We start from the raw sequence: 20,160 nt of genomic DNA, 5'->3' as shown, positions 1-20,160 counted from the left end.
TATATATATATACATATATATTAGGTAAAAAGTTCGGGAAAAAGTTCGTGGCGTTTTTTAAATGCATCTAACGGGAAAAACGCCACAAACTTTTTCTCACACCTAATATAAATATATATATATATATGTCGGACATGACAGGGTAAAGTACAATACATCCTAACCTTTCCGAGCAATTACATCGGCATCTATAACAGGGATGCCATGCTCCCGAAAAACAGCAGCAACTGTGCTTTTTCCAGTGGCAATGCCACCAGTCAATCCAACTAAATACATTTCAAAAAAATGTAATTTTTACACGATAAATATGAATGAATCAGCTTAACAACTCTGTTAGTGATGTCAGCATTATTCACATCGAATTAAGTTAATTAAGTTACCCGCACTACTCCTCTACTCTTGCATTACTGAAACATTTATAGATTATTGAATATAAAGACCAGTTTGAAATTATTTAAATCTATCTTGTGAAAGAGAAAAATATCGGAAGAAAAAAGAATTTAATACGAAGGTTTTCCCATCTCCCACTCTGGAATATAAGCCGCTTTTCTTTTATTATATTTTTTTAACTCTCTATCACAACAAAGTACAGAAAAGTGTAGCACGGTTGTCGATGAGAACGCGCTTGAAGTAACGTCAGAACTTGAAGTAGCTTTAAAACTGTGCTTAATAGCACTGGGCGTGTGTTTTAGGTTTGCCTCAAATTTATCAATCATCACAACTTACAACCACAACAATCGAATTTTTTACTTTATTTTTGTCCCTTCAAATGATATAGCACGATGAAATGCTGGTTATGTATATTCTCTCTCGTAACGTGCCTTGTATGGTATGGTAAGTTTTTACAAATTTCTACGAAGTGAAGTCAAATACTGTATGTGCATAAACTGAAGCTAACTTATGATATTTTTCCATTTGATTAAATTTAAATACTTAATATCTCGTCGTGTTATATTTACATTTTATTTATTCCTAAGTTATACTTTTATATTTTAAGTCAAAGTGAAGTAAATTTGAGAGATTTTATAAATGTTTTGCTGAATTCATTAAAAATTTGAGTAATTATTTTATGTAGTAAAATTTACATGTACATATATTTATTAATAAATAGATTATACAGATAAAATAGTATAATTGCATATATTAATGCTAATAAAATATCTGACAGTTGCAGGTCAGAGGGGCTGTCAAATTCCGCTGATTATCAGGGGATCTTGGTTTTCATGGGAATCCAAGAGTACTGTAACAGAAATAAATGCTAACAGTATGACTGGACGAGGCATATGTGTAAACATGTTGGAAGAATATCATGTTAATTACACATTCGTATTTCGAGATTTGCATAAAAGCTGTTATCATTGCGTAAAACTGCTTGTCAGGACATTAAATGTCTTGGAAAAGTTGGAAGGCAAATAACAAATGAATCTGTTAATTCAAAAAAATTACAGATAGCGAGTGCAAAAAGTATTCATGAAAGGAAGATATCTTTTAAAAAGACTTTATTTTTAATAAATAAACATTAATTAGCAATTTATTAACGAAGAATAAAATAGACTGTATTATATTTGTTCAAATTATTTTATCTAAAAAGAGATATGTATTAAATTATCTTAAAAATGAGCGAAAATAAAAAATTGTGTTATTTGATGTACAAAAAGTATTCGTATAATTGAGAAATTTAACTTCAGAAATATATCACATTTTTTTGTTTATATGAAAATAGCATACTTATTATATAAAATTGCTAATTAAAGTTTATTTTCCACAGTAAGGCTTCTTTTATAAAAATTTCCCTTGTACATACCTTTTTGCACTCACTAATAATTTATTAGCTCATTGCCTAGAAGGGACTTGGTTCACAAATAATTAATTATCACGTACACATCCATCCATATTTTATAAATTAATATAAATTAATATTTTATAAATTAACTAACTATTATTTTCGACTAGCATATCTACATTATCTTGTACATTTATTTTCTTTTATTGCATAATTCATCTACTTATCACAGTCTTTAGCACCTATTGCATTAACATTGTTTATATCATTATTACATTGTTATTCCAATTCAAAAAATTATATAGCAATATATAAATACATAATCCACGAGTATGTTATCAATCGTAATATCTTGTTGCAGTGACTTGTGTGAATTTGCCTTTTGGAGTAGAACCCACTGTGGGTAATGTCTGTACAGGTTTAAACGCGAATCAATATTTGATAACATTATTCTCTGAGAATTACGTGCCTGTGAATTGCAGATCTTCTCTGGAAGGAGTTTGGCAATTTGCTTATCAAGTAAGATAAGAAAATCGTTATAGAGTTATTTATGTCTTTATTGTATGTATAACAAAAATGCTTATCTATATATTATTTCAGAATCGCTTTAGATTTACGGGAGAATGCAATCATCCAGACGCACAAATCAGATCTTGTCAGACAGCGGGATCCCAGTTTCTTATAACCAATCAAAAATTTAATATCACTTATAAACACTGTCCTGGAATGGAAAATACCAACGATGGGTGTAAGTAGACTCTTTTTTCCTTTTGATAAATGCTTCTAAACTTGTAAAGTATGTCTTTATATACATTTTGATATTACAGTATACAAATGTCGTTTTTTTTTCAGTGGTAGAATACAGTTGCTTGGGCGATTGGTTCGTCGATAAGAATCATTTCTTCGCTGTAGCAAATACCAAGGAGTCACGGAAGGATGAAAAGTATAGATGCTTCTTAAAGAATCGTGATGACGATTTATACATCGGTGTTTCAATAACCGCTGAATGTAATACTCTTAATACCGTCGAAAAAAGTCCTGAACGTTTGCGGATCACGCCAGTTAAGGCTGAAGTAGTTGAACCCGGTTGTCGATTACCTGAGGATATGTCTGGAGATTGGATAAACACTGCTAATATCGACGCAGATATTTTTATTAATGAAACTCACATTATCGAAACTTGGTATCCCGATGTGGCGCGTTTTCGACGAACGGTTTACGTTTGTCGTGAACAAAGAGATTCAAGAGTAATGATGGCGAGATTGACCGTTGATGGATGGTATGTTTACCAGATTGTAAAAAAAATCTTTTTGATTGACGTAAAATTCAGCGAGTTATTAAAATTCTTGTACATATATTATAAAGATACATATTTAAATGTTAATTGAGATACATTTACAGCCAAAAAGACTACGTTTGTTTCGATTTCGTGCGGCGACATCACAATATTATCCGATACAGACGTGGAGTCGCTGTGATAAAAGATGATTTCCATACGGTGTGTTCTTGGGTGCAATTTCCTAACAAGGAAACGTGGAAGTACGATCTGTTTTTAGGTATAATCATATAAAGTTGAACATTTAATCGATATTCATAGTTTGTTCTTAATTGCAAGATCTTAAATATAGTTTTAAAATGTCATAAATCAATTACAAAGCCATATTACCATTTTAAGACATTATTTAGGAGGATTTTGAAATAAGAATTTATATTTATATTATAATCGGTATTCTTAGTCAGTTCTTATATTATATTTAAAATCTTAAGTATACTTTTAACTGCAGTCTTAAGTTGTCAATCACAGAGTATTAGTTCTTAAGACATTATTTAAAGTGATTTTGAAATGAAAACGGACTATGTATCTCGATCTATGAATACGAGTGTATTTCCGGTAGAGTAATCAATTATATTAATTTTAATTTCTTAATTTTATTAGCAAAAAATGCCGTTCCGGTACGCTGTCCGATAGCCGGTAAATTTATGTTCCATCAAAAAGGAGATGTTCTATTTGAGACTAGAATTATAGGTGGCGTCACTAAATCTCCGCGACCAAATATTTATTGCAAACAGAATATATCGGACTTTTCGGTTTGTGATAACGATCAAAAGGAGATCGCCATTGATGAAACATACTGCTTGTCTGTGGATCATTTAGGAAAACCGGTTGATATTTATAGTAAGTTTTATTGATATTTTATATGTCCACCTATCTTGTATGTAGCTATACTGTCAATATTATTATTTTTACAGGCGATCCTGATTATACAATGATATGTATTGGATTTTGGAAAGAAAACTTAAAATCGTATTTAATTACATTCAGCGAATTGGATCCTTACAGCAAATATCGCTGTTGGGTATATCAAAGGGCTGATTTGAATAGAGTGCTTATGTCTCAAGCCATCGGTCCATTTTGCGATCTCAAACAAGATGTAACAAGTCAAAATTTTACAGAAGGCGCATCAGTCGCGCTGGAGTTACAAGTGAGAATAAATGCCATTCCGAATATGTAAATTCTAAGTGAAACTATATTCACTCATGTACGATCTTTTAACAGGAATACGAGCGAGAACGCGATCGATGTCCAATGTACTTTGATGACGGAAGCAATCCCTGGGAGGGAACGGAGGACACGATAAAGATCTTCCATTTTGGTAGTAACGGCAATATAAACAGCTGCTTTTCGTTTTTGCTTGTCACACTATTAATAGTAGTACTATGCTTTAACATGTAAATAATTCTTTACACAGGAAAGAACGAAATCATTTATTGATTCTTTAGATACCGCGATAGAAGATATTTCATATCAGAAATATCACATGTATGCGCTCGTAAACCATTCTGTCAACTGTCAATTTGCATCGCGTCAGCATTCCATCCATATTGTAATTATGTGGTTACATGTGCCTTAAATTTTATTCATATCTAATTCATATCTAATTTTATGTAAGTAGATAATACGTAATATAAGATATGTTAACATATCGAAAGTCCGTCCACGAGATTTACAAAGAATTTTTTACATAAAATGACTGCATTCTGCTTTACATTATATTTTTATAAATATAATAAAATGGATGCGATAAAATTTTTATGTATAAAAATCGAAACATTTATAGAGACAATTTAATTCCAGAATATTATTCTAAATATTTTTTAATATTATTTTTATCTTAAATGTTTTTACCTGATAGGACAATATATTTTCAAATTAAGTATAGAAACTAATAATGTTTTTATTATTTTAATTATGTTTAGAAATAGAATGCACTTTTAATGTATATTATCAAGGACCCTATTTTGTAACTCTTGACCTTTGTAAAATGATATCTCTATAGTCATTAAAAAGTTACAGAGGGTTCTAAGGATATTTTGTATGATTTATAAAATAAATACAATTTCTTGTAATATTTTATATTAATAATATTATTATTTAATTTTATCATATGACGTTTATAAAGAAGAGAATTTATTTAATCTTTAAATACTATAATTGCATCAAAGTTACACAAATATATACCAGATTTCTCTCTTCATAGTTTTTCTTAATAATTTATTGTTAAAATAATTCACATTTAAGTTAATTTTTTCATTTTTTTTAAACAGAAAATATATAAAAAGAAGAAAACTATTTGAAGATATTTAAAGATTAAAATGTTATGATTATATGTGTTATTTTTAACTGAAACTAAGACTATTGTTTATATTATATATACAATACATTACAATATAAATAAATTTTTTAAGTAACATTGCAGTTTATTTCGTCCAGCTCACTTTAGGTATGTCGAAATGTTCAGTTAAGCTATCCAGGTGTCGATTAAATTCTTCCACTCGTTGTTTATGTGTCTTAGAGGCTTTCTGCTTAATCCTTTCAGTTTGCTGCAATTTATTGAAAAAATGAATTTTATTAGTGTCAAGCTTTTTTTATTTGATGTCATTATATAGATGTGTTTAAATAGACTACATATGCTTACCATTTTCTCTTGCATTTTTTGAAAAGCCAGCTCCGCTTTCGTCCGTTTCACTTCTATCGTTTGAGGTTTTTCCTCCTCAATGATTTTTGACACTTCCACCAGCTTCTTCTTTTTTCCATTCTTATCCTTTTTCCTATAAAAACGATACACATAATTTGTTTGATTAATTTATTACAATAGAAGGAAAAGAATAGCGTTTATTTATTTAAAAAAATCACGCGACACAAATCAAAAGTGAACAATCCATGACGAACTTAACCTCATTCGACCAAAAACATTAAATGAATGAAGTACTTACTTTTTGCTCATTGTTTGTTCGTTTTTCAATTTTAGGATACCTTTCGCAACGTGTGCGTACGGATCGTCTTCATTGTTCGTTGCTGGCATTATTAATTAATTGTTATTAATCGTATATATCAATTAACAACAAAGTACGTATATAATTCCCAAATGTCCACTGGAACGTGGAATTGGTGAAAAGGATCCATGAGAAGAATAATTAAATTTCAAAATTGCCAACTGCAAAACAGAATCTGGCATCTGGCATCTGTGATGTAATATATATTTGTTATGTATATAATACTAAAATACGTAAAATTAATTTTTTTTATTCAAAATATAACTTAATTATTAATTTAAAGTATGTTTTACACAAATAAAGCATAATTTGCAGAAAATTAGTTTTTAATTTTGAAGGTGGAAATTCTGAAATGGTCAATCACATTGATCAGATTTTAGAGAGTTTGAGAACAAATTCCATGAACCTTACAAGTTGGCTAGCTTGTTCAAAAAAATATTTATCCTAACCTGCACAAAATAATTGTGTAAGTATATTCGCGGTTGAAATTTAAAGAGTTTAGAATTGTTCTTGCATTTGAATTTAATAATTGCACTTTCCTTCTTCTGTTAAATATCTAATTTACGAATTTTATATGTTATAAGATTTTTTTTTATGGTGTTCATATATAATTACGGTAATTAATAAACAAAATAAAAAACAAAATAAATACTGCAGCTTAAAAATCTTTAAAATTAGGCTTATTCGACGTTTTTATGAAACGAAAGAATCTGGCAGAAAAAAGTATCGCTCTGCCTCGTGAAACCGAAATATTAAACGTTAAAGTTGACAACTATTGAGGTTAGAAAATTTGTCACAGAGATAAATTGAAGTCTATAATTGTACTGTTCTACGCCGCCTCGAACAAGAAAAAAGTAACAAGTTCTACCCGCTTGAGATCTAACTGCCTAGAAGTTGTAGACAGTGTAGACAGTGTCCGCTTGGAATATTTCTAACCCATGAAGATAGTGGGAGATGAGAACAGTCTTTTTAGAACGGTCTTTTTACTATTCTAGCTCTCGAGCAGGTAGGATATTTTTATTTTGTTTGGGGTAGCTACGCCGCCTGGAATCAATAAGCACTAGTCTATACTCCCTACTGTCTACATGATAAATTTTCTAACAACAACAGTACAATTATAGAAATGTGCCTCTTTGCAGGGGGAAGGAAGGGTGAGAGTCGCTTCGCATGGAAAGTCGAAACTCGTGTAGAACAATTCAATTATAGACATATCATTATAGACTTCATTTTGCCTCTGATAAATTTCCTAACTTCAATAGTCGTCAGCTTTTATGCTATTTCTACAATAAGTATGTAGTCAGAAGTCTTAGGAGCTCTACACAATAAAAGGAACACGGAATAGAGAATGGAGAATAAGAATTTCAATCTATCAGAAATCATGTATTGTGGAATACAGTTTCTTATAAGTTGAAATTCTTATTCTCTATTTTTTGTTTTCTGTTCCTTTTATTGTACGGAACCCCTTAGTGTCAATAGATGAAATTGATCAATCAATGTCGTTGTACAAGTTGGCTATTAGTCAACTTCACTGCTAAGATGTAAGACTATTAACTACCGACTCATTGTAGAATCAGCACATCGCTTAATATCTTGGTTCACAGGGCAGAACGATACTTTTTTTCTGCCAGATTCTTTCGTTTCATGTAAAAACATGTCGAATAAGTCTAATTTTATTGATTTTGAAGCTGCGGCATTTATTCTGTATAATTATCATAATTATATAATATTTGTATATATTTCTGTATGTGTTGTGTATTTGTTGATATAATGTGTATTTTTGTAAATTTTGTTGATTATAGTTTTTGGAAACTTGTTGGAATAATTTTGCTTCCATTTCAGTTCCCATTTAAGAAAATGTGGCCCTTGATAGTGAGATCTATGGGCAGATTCGGTAAATACATTACACTTCCTATTGTGGGTATTATTGGATTTATTGGATATAATGTGGAGGGATGGATATCTGATCGTTATACACCAGCCACAAAACCTATCACACAGCAACGACAAGAAAGGCTACTAGAAAATATAGATGCCTCAACTACCAAAAAGAAACACAATCCTTTAGAAGTTAATCTTTCGCCGTCGTTGTCTAGTTAGGTGTGCATTTTATTATAATTTCGATATGGAAAATAATTACAACAAAAAGTTTGAATAAAATGTTAGCTAATGTTATAAAAGTTTATTAAGTTTAACAATAGATATAGATGTTTATCTTTTTTTATATAATTATCAAAATGTAATGAGTCCTCACTTTTTTTTCTTGACATTAATAGAACATTATAGCGTTTTTCACTAGTAGAATTCGGTACACATTAAAGCCATTGTATAAATGTTTGAGGATTTCACGGTTTAATTCGTTTCTATATTTTTATTAAACACATCTTTGTCTTGATTTATGTACAATGACTTTATAATGCACTGAGTGCACACTAGTTCTGTTAATGAAAAACACTATTATATACATATTTTTGCGGTAAATATTATGAAGAAAAGTCAAAATTCTAGTAAAGAAATAAAGCTCAAAAACTGATACACACACACACACACACACACACACACACACACACAAATATATATATAGTCTAGTTAAAAATTTTTACATGGTTAGAAATAATCGTTATTGTTACCTCAAAAATGTCGTTATCCATTCGTTACCGAAAAAAGTAATTTGTAACGAGTAATTTATAAAAGGAATTTGTTACAAATAATGCGTTACCAATTCTGGTCGTAATTATAGATTAACACGATAAAAGATTAATTATTATTTAATATTTGTTTAATTTTTCAAAGTTTATAGCATAGAAATGGAAATGCATTAATTTTTTACTCCAAATTTATACAAGACAACATGATTGTATGTATCGCCTGGTTGCAGCACGCTGTTTGGGAAGTTTTCATGGTTTATAGCGTCAGGATAATTTTGCGTTTCCAAACAAAAAGCGGCGTGTCTGAAATACTTTGCTCCGTCTTTGCCCACAATGCCATTTTCAGGTACAGAATTAGTCGTGTACAGCTGAACGCCCGGTTGATTCGAGTATACTTTCAACGAGCGTCCTGAAGATGGATGCACTACTTTAGCTACGAAATTGACTTTCTCGTTATTGTACGACTTCGGCAAGCAGAAATTATTATCGTATCCACCGCCCGGTACTTTGTCGATGACATCACCGAACTTTTTTAAGTTCCTTAGATCCATTATGGTGTTTACAACTGATTGAATCTCACCAGTTGGAATGCTTTCGGAATCCGTGACAGTCCAGCAATCGGCGTTTATAGTGATCATATGTTTATACAATTCTGATGCATTTGTGGCCTGAAAAACAAATGAATAATAATCCACAAGACTTTCGCGATCGATCAATTGTCTAGCAATGACATTATTGTATCTGTGATATAATTACAAATGGAATTAAGTTAAATCTGTCACTATTCTCTCATATGACGAGCGCAATGTTTGTACTTTCTACAATAAGCCGTTAGTCATCATTCATACCATACAGTAGTAAGTCAAAATTACAAATCATTAAAAAAAATCTTAGGAAACTTACATCCAAAATAAATAACATTAGATCATTACAATATTTTAAAAGTAATTGTTCATGGCAAATACATTATGTGATTGGTTATAACATGATCTAAGTTTTAAATCATTAGAAATAAAATTTGATCATCTCTACTGATTACTGATTTATTATTATTTTATGACACTATTGACTACTATTCGCTCACAACCTGCTCATGATTTCTGATCTATTACTAACGATTTATTGTAGAAAGCCCATAATTCTCCAATAAAAATATTTCCAATAAAACCACAATCTGTGTTCATCGGAACTGTTCTTTCTAACTTGTTCTTTTTTAAATTTATTTCTTTCGTTCATTGCAAAATATATTAGAAGCTGTCTTGTAATTTTTTTATCTTTTTCGAAAATATAAATACTTTCTGCATCAAATCAGAAAGGAAAGATACTACATACATGTCCAGCGAGATTGAAGTAGCTGTGATTCGTTAAATTAATCGGAGTCGCCTTTTCGGAATGGGCTTTCATCTCTATGCGCAACTCTCCATCATTTGTCAGTTGGAAGCTCACTATTGCTGTTACTGATCCCGGATAACCCTCATCACCGTCCGGACTGACCAAAGTCATCACTACACAGTCATTCTGAATTGTTGCATTCCATACCTTAGAACTCCAACCGTGAGTACCACCGTGGAGGCTGTTTTTACCACTATTTTTGGACACATTATAACGTTGGCCATCCACAACAAAAGTTGCTTTGCCGATGCGATTTGCGACTCGTCCAATTGTGGCACCAAAATATGGATTCTCCGATGAAAGATATCCTGAAATATTATTTTTTTCGAAATGATCTTGTTCTTCAGAGCAACTTTAATTTATATCCTTATGAATTTTTGTATATAAAACTATTTTTATGTTAATTTAATATTAACTATTATAAAACTGCGGAAATATATTTCATATTTTGCTTTAAAATATTATTGATATCTTAAATTAATATATTTTTATTATCTATTGAGAATATAGCTCATAATTTAAAAAAAAAACCAAAGAAAAAAGGGCCAAAAATTATTATATAAAATAAAATAAACCGTCGAAATATAGAAATTGAACGAAAATAAAAGAAACAAATATCGTTAAGTAAAAATTTAATCTAATATGCTAGCAGTAAACAAATGTTTCGATCACACTCGGATCATTTTCAATGTTAAACATAAATATTTGTTACAGTCAGTAAAAACAAAACATAATAAATTTTTTATTTCGCTCTCTAAAACAGATTGAACATGAAAAATAAATATCATAATATTCACAATTATAATATATAGCGGAAAAAGAAACATATGCATAATAATAGCTACTTGCAGCCATCATTGAAATGCTTATATTGTCAATAGTAGCAAAATAATAAGCTTAAATATCCTTAGATTTGAGGTAAAAACAGAGTATGCATGAAATGAATCAGATCCTTAAATATAACAAACCCAAAGTTTCTTAAGTCAAAAAATAAAAGGTGTTTCAGTACACACAATCAGAAAAGAGACATGCGAAAAGAAATAAAACGATGTAATGTCTCCTCGATGTTATGAGACATAATATATTTTTTACATTGTATAACTATTTTCATTTATTATATTCTATAATTATAGTCTCTAAAATTATTATATTAATTCTGTTATTAGTAAATATTTTGTTATAATTTTATTTTAATTTTTATATCTTTAAGAATAGGCCAAGTAATGATAAAATCGATATAATAGAACGAGATCTTATCAAATATTTATTCATATAAGCAAATAAAAATTATAAGAATACCTTCGATATTGTCAAAGCCAAGCACGACGTCCGCTACGTTTCCTTCTCTATCTGGCGTTCTTATAGCGGTTATCACCGCACCATACGTTACGACATCGACTTCTTGACTAGCATTATTTCTCAATGTAAACTTCTTGATTTCCTGATCATTTACAGAACCCCACGTTGTAGTTGTAATGGATTCTTGCGCGATCGCAGCCATGCTCGTCCTAAGTAAAAACAATAGATTGGATTCCAACTTCAAATCTCACTTGGAGCAATAAATTTCTATGAAACGTTAACACAAATGTTAATGATTACCAATATTTCTTATAAAAATCGATAGTTTCGATCTATATTTACCGATTTGTTTTTGATTTACAGATGTAAAAAGTGAAGAAGTGACTTGAAACTGCGCGCTAAAAATACTTAAAAATAGATTCCGTACATACGTGTTGTTATGTAAGTTCGTATATCGTATAAATATCAGTAAATTGATAATGTTGCAATTCTTATCTCAAGAAAATAAGTAGATTGCACACATAAATTTATTATGTAATAAAAGTATTGCACACATAAATTTATTATGTAATAAGAAACGCGATAATACTAATATTCAATATATAGTGAAAAAATTATTTAATACAGTGAAAAATTATATTTAAAAAAATATAATTTACCTTTAATCTATTTCTGTATTTAATTATAATTTATCTTTAATTTATTTCTATATTTAATATCGCACTTTCCAGAGCTTGATTAAAAAGTTTGCAAAAAGTTTTACATTTGATAATTTCGAATTTCTCGTTAAATTAAAAGAAACAAGGATATAATTTGGCTTATTGATGATAAGAAAGTCTATCTTTTATTGTTAATAAAATATCAATGAAATATAATGTAATATAATACATGAGGATATAACAATAGTAATGAATATTAATGCAAGCAGTTATCTTTAAAAATATAATTTTTAGTATAATATAAAGTATTGATAATTATTTATTGATAAAAAACCCATCTTATTAAAATTATACTTTCTAGATCTTTTACTCTTTTTTCTCATACTTTTTAAATTTTATTCACAGAATATTTTTTATCGCGATGAGGCTGAAATCCTCTTTGTTGTACAAGAGATGCAAAAATAAAATCAATAGGTGTATGTTTCTTACCCAAGCCAGGAAGAGAAGACCAGAAATACAAAGAAGCGCGACATTGTTAACTAAAAATTTTAATAACTGTGTATTAAGTGCAAGCTATGAACATGTTCTGCAATTTGCAGCACGATACGTCTCGCAAGGTGTTTTTCTCGATTTTTTATTTATACTATCTGCATTAAAAAAAATTGCATCTTTGTTTTCAACAAGTATGTATGCCAAGTATCGCACGACTGACCAAGCACGACAGTTTTCCATCAATATTTGCACAAGGTTATATTTATTAAAAAGGTCTCGTCTTGGAAGAGATATACTGCACGAGTAGAGGAAAAAATGTGATAAAAGATAAAGAATTAATAGGAAATTTCATAACATCATAAATTCGCAGTTTTAATTTTCAAATAGCGATCAATTTCAGTACGATCGAATTTCTTTTTTTATCTCAATCCAATCATTCTATTTTTTCACGTTGAAAGGAGATGAAAAAAATTAGAATTAACTTTTATTCTTTGTTTTACGTTTAATTATAAAATTTTAATCAATTGACATAAAATTCAATTTTCAAAATGCAGATAATATTGAAGTACTTAATGAAAGATTATTTTTTTTACATTAAATATACTTCTGCAGAAGTGTTATATAAATAAATCATTCTTGTATTATTACACAAAATTACAGGAAAATTATTTTCATCGAGGATTTGTGTTTTCGTAGCACAAGGCTTTCGAATCTCTTAACATCATATCATACATCTTTAGATACTTTAGTAATATTGTTCGCATTGTTGCAGTTTGAGAAGTTGTAAATTTGGCAAGTGATACTTTTTACATTCCTAAGATACACTGCCATATTTTTTTTTGCAAATGTAATAATCCTAATTAATCTTTGGTTTTTGATTCAATCGCATTTATCAAAGCTGCTGTAACAAGCATTTCTTCTTGAATATTTTTGAATTGCTGATTAATATCTTGAGTAACTATTTGAATTTCTTGCAGATGCTGCAACAGATTCAAAACATTTTTAACAAAAGATGCTAATGTACTTTCTAGTTCATTCAAAAATAACACTGACCATCTTTATGGCTTTGTAAAGTATTATTTCCTGTTCCTGTGTAAATGGCTCACTGTAGGATTGCATAGATGACGAGAATGACGAGCTAGCCATGGCAGATTCGCTTTAATTAATTAATCTAAAAAAAAAAAAAAAACAAATAAATCTACAGTCTATAACCTACAGTCATATTCAACATTCATGAGGTACATACTTCTTGTCTCAGATTGGAGGAAATAATTAATATATTCTATCGCTTCTTGCGATATATTTAGATATTTTAACACAGAATCTATTATTTTTTGAATTCTTTCTTTAGTTCATCTAGTTACTATATTTCTTATCATATTATTTTGTGCAATTATTTAGAATAATTACGACTTCCTCCCCCTCCCCTCCTCAACCTCAAATCATAATAAAAATACTTATTCGTATTTTCATTCAAAACGAAAGAATCTATCAAAAAAACGTGGCAGACAGCTTCTGCTGAATTGAGTTATTAAGCGTTAAAGTTGGAGACTTTAGAGGTTAAGATATCTGTCATCCTGACTCAATATAGCGCTATGTATACGTTCTGCAATAATTACAAATTCACTGTTTTAAAAACACATTTACTGCTTTAAAAACACAAATTCTCTGCTTTACAAACATTAATTCACTGCTTTAAAAACACAAATTCTCTGCTTCACAAATACTAATTCACTGCTAATGCAAAGAATTTGTGTATTTAAAGCGGTAAATTTGTGTTTTTAAAGCAGTGAATATGTTTTTAATGTAGCGAATTTGCGTAATTAAAGAATGTGTACATAATATTGTACCGAGTCGGAATGACAGATATCTTAACTTTTAAAGTTTTGAATCTATAGCGCTTAATAATTTGATTCATAAGGCCGATCATCACGTTTTTTTTGCCAGATTCTTTCATTTTGAGTGAAAACATGTCGAAGTGTATTTTTATTAAGATTTGGAGTGAGGGGATATTTTTAATAATTACCTTAATTTGTCTATCTTTTTAGTAAATCTTTTTAGTAAATTTGTATCTTCTTCGGTGATTAATGGCTCTGGGGTGCGATTCTGTAACTATTTTATACGCTTACCGACAGTTGTCGGTGTCATTGCGCAGCTTTTTCACCATATAACACATCTGCGCAACACATCGATAATTCTTGGTAGACGTGTAAAAGTTACACTACGCATTGAAGATTGAGGATTGCGAATAATAATAATTAGAATTCGTCCAATCAGATAGTTTTAATTTTAATCTGTTTCATTCTAATTGGCTGAATTCTAATCCTCAATTCGCAATCCTCAGTCTCCAAAGCGTAGTGTGACACGGGCATTAGGGGCTCCTCATAATAAAAGGAGCAGGAATCAGAGAATAAGAATTTCGACCTATTAGAAATCATGTATTGTGGAATACACAGTTTCTGATATAGGTTTCTAATATAGATGATAGGTTGAAATTCTTATTCCCGTATTCATAGATAGGCTTTATATTTAAGGCTTCCTTGAATTTATCTTCAGATACTATACGAATTTTATTGGCTGCTGAACATCTAAAGATAAATTTAAGGAAGCCTTAAGTACAAGATCTGACCATGAATATGAGCTTATTCTCTGTTCTTGTTCCTTTTATTATGCGGAGCCCCTTACAGAATATAGGTTCTAGGCCTATATTGAGATTAAAGAACGAAATTTCACCAATGAGGACAAAAAAGTTTTGGCTCCTTTTACTCTGATTGGTCAAACTTCAATCTTTCAATCTTCAATCTCATTCTTCAATGCCTAGTCTGATTCCGACCTAATGTCTCCGGCACACCAGCGCGATATTCGTCGCGCGACACATGATATCCAATGAGTGTACAGCTTTACCGATATTCTCATTCTAAAAGTATACTGTTATTGGATATCGCGCTGATGTGCTGGAGCTATTATGGCTCCTGCAACGCTTGCCGCGCGGTGAAAATTATCGCACTAACCAATAATTCTAAAGTAACCAATAATTCTCTGTTCTTAAGTTGGCCTCACCTTGCAAAACTTCTAGAAATGATATAAACTTCTAGAAATGATTACTTCCGTTGCGCGACAAAATTGGATTGAGTTCAACTTTGTCGTATGGTGAAAATTATATATCTAGTACTTCCAAGCAAGAAGTTGATTGGCTATCGCGCTAACTTCCGTCGCGCGGCAAGTGTTGCCGCGGTTCTATGTACAGGAGCCAGAGGTTTTAATAAATATTTTTCCTCCCATTTTCCTATAATTCTGTAAATTTGTGTATTTTCATGCGTAGAATATATTCTGAAAAGGAAAATTATCATTCAAGTTCCGTTTTTATTTTTTTTAATTTCAAAGTTTTCTGATGTTCAAAAAACGTTGAAATTATAATTCAAAAAAATTATATATATCCAAAATTTCCAATTTCTTTATATATAAATAAATTAGAAATCGGATTATACTTAACCACCGACGAGATATTATTAAAGACCGTCAACCCTGGACAAATTTTCGGCGATATAAAAAAAGATCTAAGGAGGTAATTGAAAAATGTTGACGTTATCGACAATTGATATAAATTTGCTAGTATATTAACATAAATATTTGGCTAATACATTATTAAATTTATGATTTTTTGTTACATAAATGTTCCATAAATAAATATGCATACTTGTAAAGCTATATTCTATATGTTACAGAAAAATAACAATTTTTTCTCTGCAGTTATTATCTCTGGTAATAATCAAACTTTGACGACACACTGAAATCACAATTTTAAAGAAAAATCGAGTATTATTGAGTTCTAAATACGTCTACTAAACTAATAAATCATAAAATTAGTACAATATCAGTTTTTAATCACTTTAATATTCATAAGGATGCGAACTCCCATAAGAATATCGGTCTTTAATAGTATCTCATCAGTGACTTAATGCATTGTAAAATACAAAAAATTATGACATATCTTATTCATATCTATTATGTGTTACGTTCAATCTCTGTTCCTAATTTTTCTTGTATTTCTTGTATCTCTAATATTTAATATTTATTGTTCTTATACTGTATTTTCGATTGTGCATTGGGCCTTGCGTTTAATATCTATTCGTAATTCTTTTATATCTGAATAAATAATATTTATTCCATTTAGCAAGATCAAAAGGCAAGATCGAACGATTAGAAAATCACTATAGTAGTACCGCTCAACTTCTTCAATTACGGAAATTAGAAAAATGACTTGCAAAAATTTCACATTCTTGTTTCTTCATGAAGCTATAATAAGCGGCATTAGTATCGTCTGATTTTCTCGATTTCATTAGAAATGTGTGTGTGTGTGTGTGTGTGTGTGTGTGTATATATATATATATATATAGTTTTAATTTTATTAATCAATTTTCCGTTTGGCTTTACTGAAAAAGATAAAAGGTACGAAAATAAGAAAAATAATTCTAGTTGAGTTGACATTCATCATAACGTTTATTTGATTTATTGTTTATAATCAATTTTTCTAGATCACAATACATCGCTTAATATGTAATACATACAATCCTTTATAAGTTTCGTTCTTTTTTCTTTCTTTACCTGTCTTTAAACAAAAAATATTTACTAAAAATAGACTCGATAAAATCGACCGCTTAAATATCTTTTTTAAATATCTCTTATTTTATTTATCAAGCGCAAACCAAGATCAAAGATGCAGTCGGAGATATATTGTGTATATTTAATAAGAGTATGTCGCCTTCTGAAAATTATTAAGAAATTCAGTATAATAATAATAGATGAACAAAAAACGTCACTTTTCTAATTGTTAATGCTTATTCGCTATATAAACGTTTTGTTTTACTAATGCAGCGGTATATTAACCAGAAATGATTTTGATTTTGTGCAATTCACTTTTGATTTCGCTTTAGATTTTACAGATCATATGACGTTTGATTATGTAAGTTTGAAAAAAAAATTGTTTGTGCAAAAGAAGTTTAAGAAGAGAAGCGAGATCGCTATCCCAGAACTACAAAACCAAAAGTCATGTGATCTATAAAATCTAAAGCGAAATCAAGGAATGTAATTTTTTTAAGAAAAGGTAATATTCTCCTTATTTACATGTTTAACCATGCAGTGCCATGTAATTCTCATCGTATTGTTGTTAATATTAACAACATAGTGACAATTACATAGATATCGCATGCTATGTTAAAGTCACATCAATATTTTTTATAGTTAAATTTTTAACTTTATTGTTATAAAAACACTCGTACTGTCTCGTTGTATTTTTGCTATTCCAAACGCACGCTAATTGTACATTCGCAGTTCTCCTCTCCGATTCCGTCGGGATTTGAAAAGTTTTGCGTTCACTGTAAAACGAATTTCCTAAATTTTAAGTATATAATGACCTTTTACGATGACAATCCTCGAATATCTGTCTACGTCTCACTTTTCAAAAAATTTTTTATTTTTCTATTTTTCAAGATATCTAGTTCCTTGAATTTTTTAGACATTGTAAATCCATGATATCAAATTATATTATAGATTTCCTTGTTTAACACTTTATGTTTCTCTTTCAATAAAAACAAAACCTAAGATACATTAAGGCTGCGATTTGGACATTTTCAGCGCTTTTTAATACTTTTATTCTTTTTATGCGCAAACCGATATGATATATCTAATGAACAATAAAGACAAAATTATGATTACAAGCGCTTAAAATAAAATACTCCTACGTTCTTTTTAGCGTTCACAGTTGATTTCACAGTTGGTAGTCCTTCTGTAATATGAACAATCCATAGACGGAAAGGGCAGACATTTAAAAAGAGACACTTTCCAGTTGCACACACTATATTATTCTTTCATGGTTAAATGTGGTTCCCATGCGACAGAATGCGCGATATAGCTCGCACCCCGAGTATGTTGATTTACAATATGAGTTAGAATAGCAAAATAGATTTGATCACAACCTCTATTGAAATATCATCTGAAACATCATTACTGAAATATCATGTGTTACTTGAATATACACTACTGTTTACAAATTCGGGAACATCTGCGATTTTTTCACATTCCATGAAAATTTAAGTATCTCAGTGAAGAAAAATCGTAGCGAAGTTTTTAAAGGTGCATTTCAAAGAGAAAAAATAGAGCTTTAAATTGGAATTTGGATATTGATTCTATAATATTTTAAAAATTACATAAAATTGAAATTAAAAAAAAATTTTTTTTCAATATTTTTATTAATCTTTGAAGCGCTCTATCTGGATGAAACATCATCACATAAAATTTAACAAAAATTTCAAGTAGACTGTCTAAGCTTTGCGTATTTTAATTTTATTATGTTCTTTGGCATCGACACTTTGGCAAATATAATGCAATATTTGCAACACTCCAGGGAACAAAACTACATCATCTAAAAAAAAAGTTTATCAATTTTTAAAACAAGAACAGAAACAGCATTACAATACATACTACAGAACGGTCCTGTATCACAAAAAGACTTGGGCCACAGAAGGGCTCGGGACTACAAAAGGGCTCTGTACCACGAAAGGGTCTTGTACTATAAAAAAACATGGTCCACAGAAGGATTTGACCCACGGAAAAGCCTGACCTACAGCAGGACCTGTAACACGGAAGAACTCAGTCCACAGAAAGACCTTTTATCACAGAAGGATCTGGATTACAGAAGAGTCCTATACCACAGAAAAACTTAGCTCACAAAAGGGCGCTATATCATTCATACATTACAATCCCTTAAATCTGCCAGACTCCTACTGTACCCAATAATATTGATATAAAAATCTAGAGCCTGGATGTCTTATTACACATACACGCACACAAAATAAAACCAGTCACGGAATGGCTTAGCCCACAGAAAGGTTCTGTTCCACAGAAGGGTCCTGTAACACAGAACAACCTGGCTTACAGAAGAGACCTCTACCACAGAAAGACATGGAGCCCACAGAAGGGCTCTATACCGCAGAAGGGCCTACAGAAAAGCTCTAAACTATAGAAGGGCCCAGCAAACAGAAGAGCCTGATATGTAAACCATCCAGGTTACTGAGCTTCATGATTTATAATAATCGGAAGCTCGCCAGTCATTATCTCAAGAGACCAAGTCCTTCTAATCGCGCCGCTCGATTTACTCAAGATAATCCTCGCTAACAATCCAATGCTGAGATTTCCTAGGTTCCTCAAAATGTACCGGGTGTATAATTATTATTATATGGTGGAATCGCGCACGGTTTATCCAAATTTCTGGCGCATGCTGAATTTGATCCATATCCTACTCCTACTGGCTCATTAGTTCGGCTTTTATCTTCTGAGCAAGGGCGAAAGTTTCCAAGGGGATTGGATGTACCTATAGCTCGGCGAATATGTTACACTGATCAGAAAGTATCTCGGCTCTGGTCTACTCTGACATTAACAATCATTAGTAATCTGCTCACGCCCGAGACCAACATCAAGTGATATAATCAAACATGTGAAAGTTTTGTTCCCCGCTATTTTTTTCGTTTTTTTTTTCTTTATTTTCTTTTTATCGTGT

At 30.4% G+C, this 20,160-nt stretch overlaps 5 protein-coding genes across 10 annotated transcripts in view; 2 read left to right on the top strand and 3 right to left on the bottom strand.

The window, feature by feature from the left end:
- Positions 1-854, bottom strand: part of LOC108691485 (dephospho-CoA kinase) — a 2,396-nt gene extending 1,542 nt beyond the window's left edge. The window contains exons 1-2 of the mRNA XM_018199245.1: positions 727-854; positions 165-407 (exon numbers count right to left, since the gene is read on the bottom strand). Coding sequence (XP_018054734.1) covers positions 165-276 — 112 coding nt within the window. The 5' untranslated portion in view covers positions 277-407; positions 727-854. The remainder of the gene's footprint in view (positions 1-164; positions 408-726) is intronic.
- On the top strand, positions 685-4,831 carry LOC108691484. 2 transcript variants are annotated; one of them, XM_018199243.1, is made up of 10 exons: positions 685-834; positions 1,169-1,408; positions 2,145-2,302; positions 2,384-2,531; positions 2,636-3,062; positions 3,185-3,339; positions 3,720-3,959; positions 4,034-4,266; positions 4,341-4,437; positions 4,534-4,810. In XM_018199243.1, the coding sequence occupies exons 1-10, from the start codon at positions 783-785 to the stop codon at positions 4,554-4,556; spliced, it is 1,773 nt and encodes a 590-aa protein (XP_018054732.1). In that variant the 5' UTR covers positions 685-782; the 3' UTR covers positions 4,557-4,810. The 2 variants fall into 2 exon arrangements, with proteins under 2 accessions (XP_018054732.1, XP_018054731.1); XM_018199242.1 differs by having other exon boundaries at positions 4,341-4,831.
- Positions 4,832-5,188: 357 nt separating this feature from the next.
- LOC108691508 (protein FAM32A-like) lies at positions 5,189-6,269 on the bottom strand. The gene is made up of 3 exons (XM_018199278.1): positions 6,059-6,269; positions 5,761-5,893; positions 5,189-5,665 (listed from the first exon to the last, which is right to left on the bottom strand). The coding sequence occupies exons 1-3, from the start codon at positions 6,145-6,147 to the stop codon at positions 5,543-5,545; spliced, it is 345 nt and encodes a 114-aa protein (XP_018054767.1). The 5' UTR covers positions 6,148-6,269; the 3' UTR covers positions 5,189-5,542.
- A 279-nt stretch (positions 6,270-6,548) lies between these two features.
- Positions 6,549-8,281, top strand: LOC108691509 (small integral membrane protein 12). 3 transcript variants are annotated; one of them, XM_018199279.1, is made up of 2 exons: positions 6,549-6,584; positions 7,958-8,276. In XM_018199279.1, exon 2 carries the CDS (start codon positions 7,973-7,975, stop codon positions 8,213-8,215), a length of 243 nt encoding a protein of 80 aa, XP_018054768.1. In that variant the 5' UTR covers positions 6,549-6,584; positions 7,958-7,972; the 3' UTR covers positions 8,216-8,276. The 3 variants fall into 3 exon arrangements, with proteins under 3 accessions (XP_018054768.1, XP_018054769.1, XP_018054770.1); XM_018199280.1 differs by lacking the exon at positions 6,549-6,584 and adding an exon at positions 6,973-7,124 and having other exon boundaries at positions 7,958-8,280; XM_018199281.1 differs by lacking the exon at positions 6,549-6,584 and adding an exon at positions 7,138-7,269 and having other exon boundaries at positions 7,958-8,281.
- Positions 8,282-8,796: 515 nt separating this feature from the next.
- Positions 8,797-14,748, bottom strand: LOC108691472 (aldose 1-epimerase-like). Of its 3 annotated transcripts, none has more exons than XM_018199228.1 (4): positions 14,632-14,748; positions 11,455-11,663; positions 10,096-10,463; positions 8,797-9,431 (listed from the first exon to the last, which is right to left on the bottom strand). In XM_018199228.1, the coding sequence occupies exons 2-4, from the start codon at positions 11,654-11,656 to the stop codon at positions 8,934-8,936; spliced, it is 1,068 nt and encodes a 355-aa protein (XP_018054717.1). In that variant the 5' UTR covers positions 11,657-11,663; positions 14,632-14,748; the 3' UTR covers positions 8,797-8,933. The 3 variants fall into 3 exon arrangements, with proteins under 3 accessions (XP_018054717.1, XP_018054715.1, XP_018054716.1); XM_018199226.1 differs by lacking the exon at positions 14,632-14,748 and adding an exon at positions 12,603-12,919; XM_018199227.1 differs by lacking the exon at positions 14,632-14,748 and adding an exon at positions 11,797-11,870.
- Between the last annotated feature and the right edge of the window lie 5,412 nt (positions 14,749-20,160).

The sequence above is a fragment of the Atta colombica genome, unplaced genomic scaffold, assembly GCF_001594045.1.
Source record: "Atta colombica isolate Treedump-2 unplaced genomic scaffold, Acol1.0 scaffold47, whole genome shotgun sequence".
In the NCBI taxonomy this organism is placed as follows: domain Eukaryota; kingdom Metazoa; phylum Arthropoda; class Insecta; order Hymenoptera; family Formicidae; genus Atta; species Atta colombica.
This window is presented reverse-complemented; position numbering and strand designations above follow the sequence as displayed.

Coding starts and splice junctions, on each gene's coding strand:
- LOC108691509 (XM_018199281.1), top strand. CDS start 7,973: ATGTGGCCCTTGATAGTGAGATCTATGGGCAGATTCGGTAAATACATT.
- LOC108691472 (XM_018199226.1), bottom strand. CDS start 12,646: ATGTCGCGCTTCTTTGTATTTCTGGTCTTCTCTTCCTGGCTTGG. Junction 11,664..12,602: donor GTCTTCTCTTCCTGGCTTGG/GTAAGAAACATA, acceptor GTTTTTACTTAG/GACGAGCATGGCTGCGATCG. Junction 9,432..10,095: donor ACTTCAATCTCGCTGGACAT/GTATGTAGTATC, acceptor TTTGTTTTTCAG/GCCACAAATGCATCAGAATT.
- LOC108691484 (XM_018199242.1), top strand. CDS start 783: ATGAAATGCTGGTTATGTATATTCTCTCTCGTAACGTGCCTTGTATGG. Junction 835..1,168: donor AACGTGCCTTGTATGGTATG/GTAAGTTTTTAC, acceptor AATATCTGACAG/TTGCAGGTCAGAGGGGCTGT. Junction 3,960..4,033: donor AAAACCGGTTGATATTTATA/GTAAGTTTTATT, acceptor TTATTTTTACAG/GCGATCCTGATTATACAATG.
- LOC108691508 (XM_018199278.1), bottom strand. CDS start 6,147: ATGCCAGCAACGAACAATGAAGACGATCCGTACGCACACGTTGCGAAA. Junction 5,894..6,058: donor GAACAAACAATGAGCAAAAA/GTAAGTACTTCA, acceptor TCGTTTTTATAG/GAAAAAGGATAAGAATGGAA. Junction 5,666..5,760: donor AAAAAATGCAAGAGAAAATG/GTAAGCATATGT, acceptor AATAAATTGCAG/CAAACTGAAAGGATTAAGCA.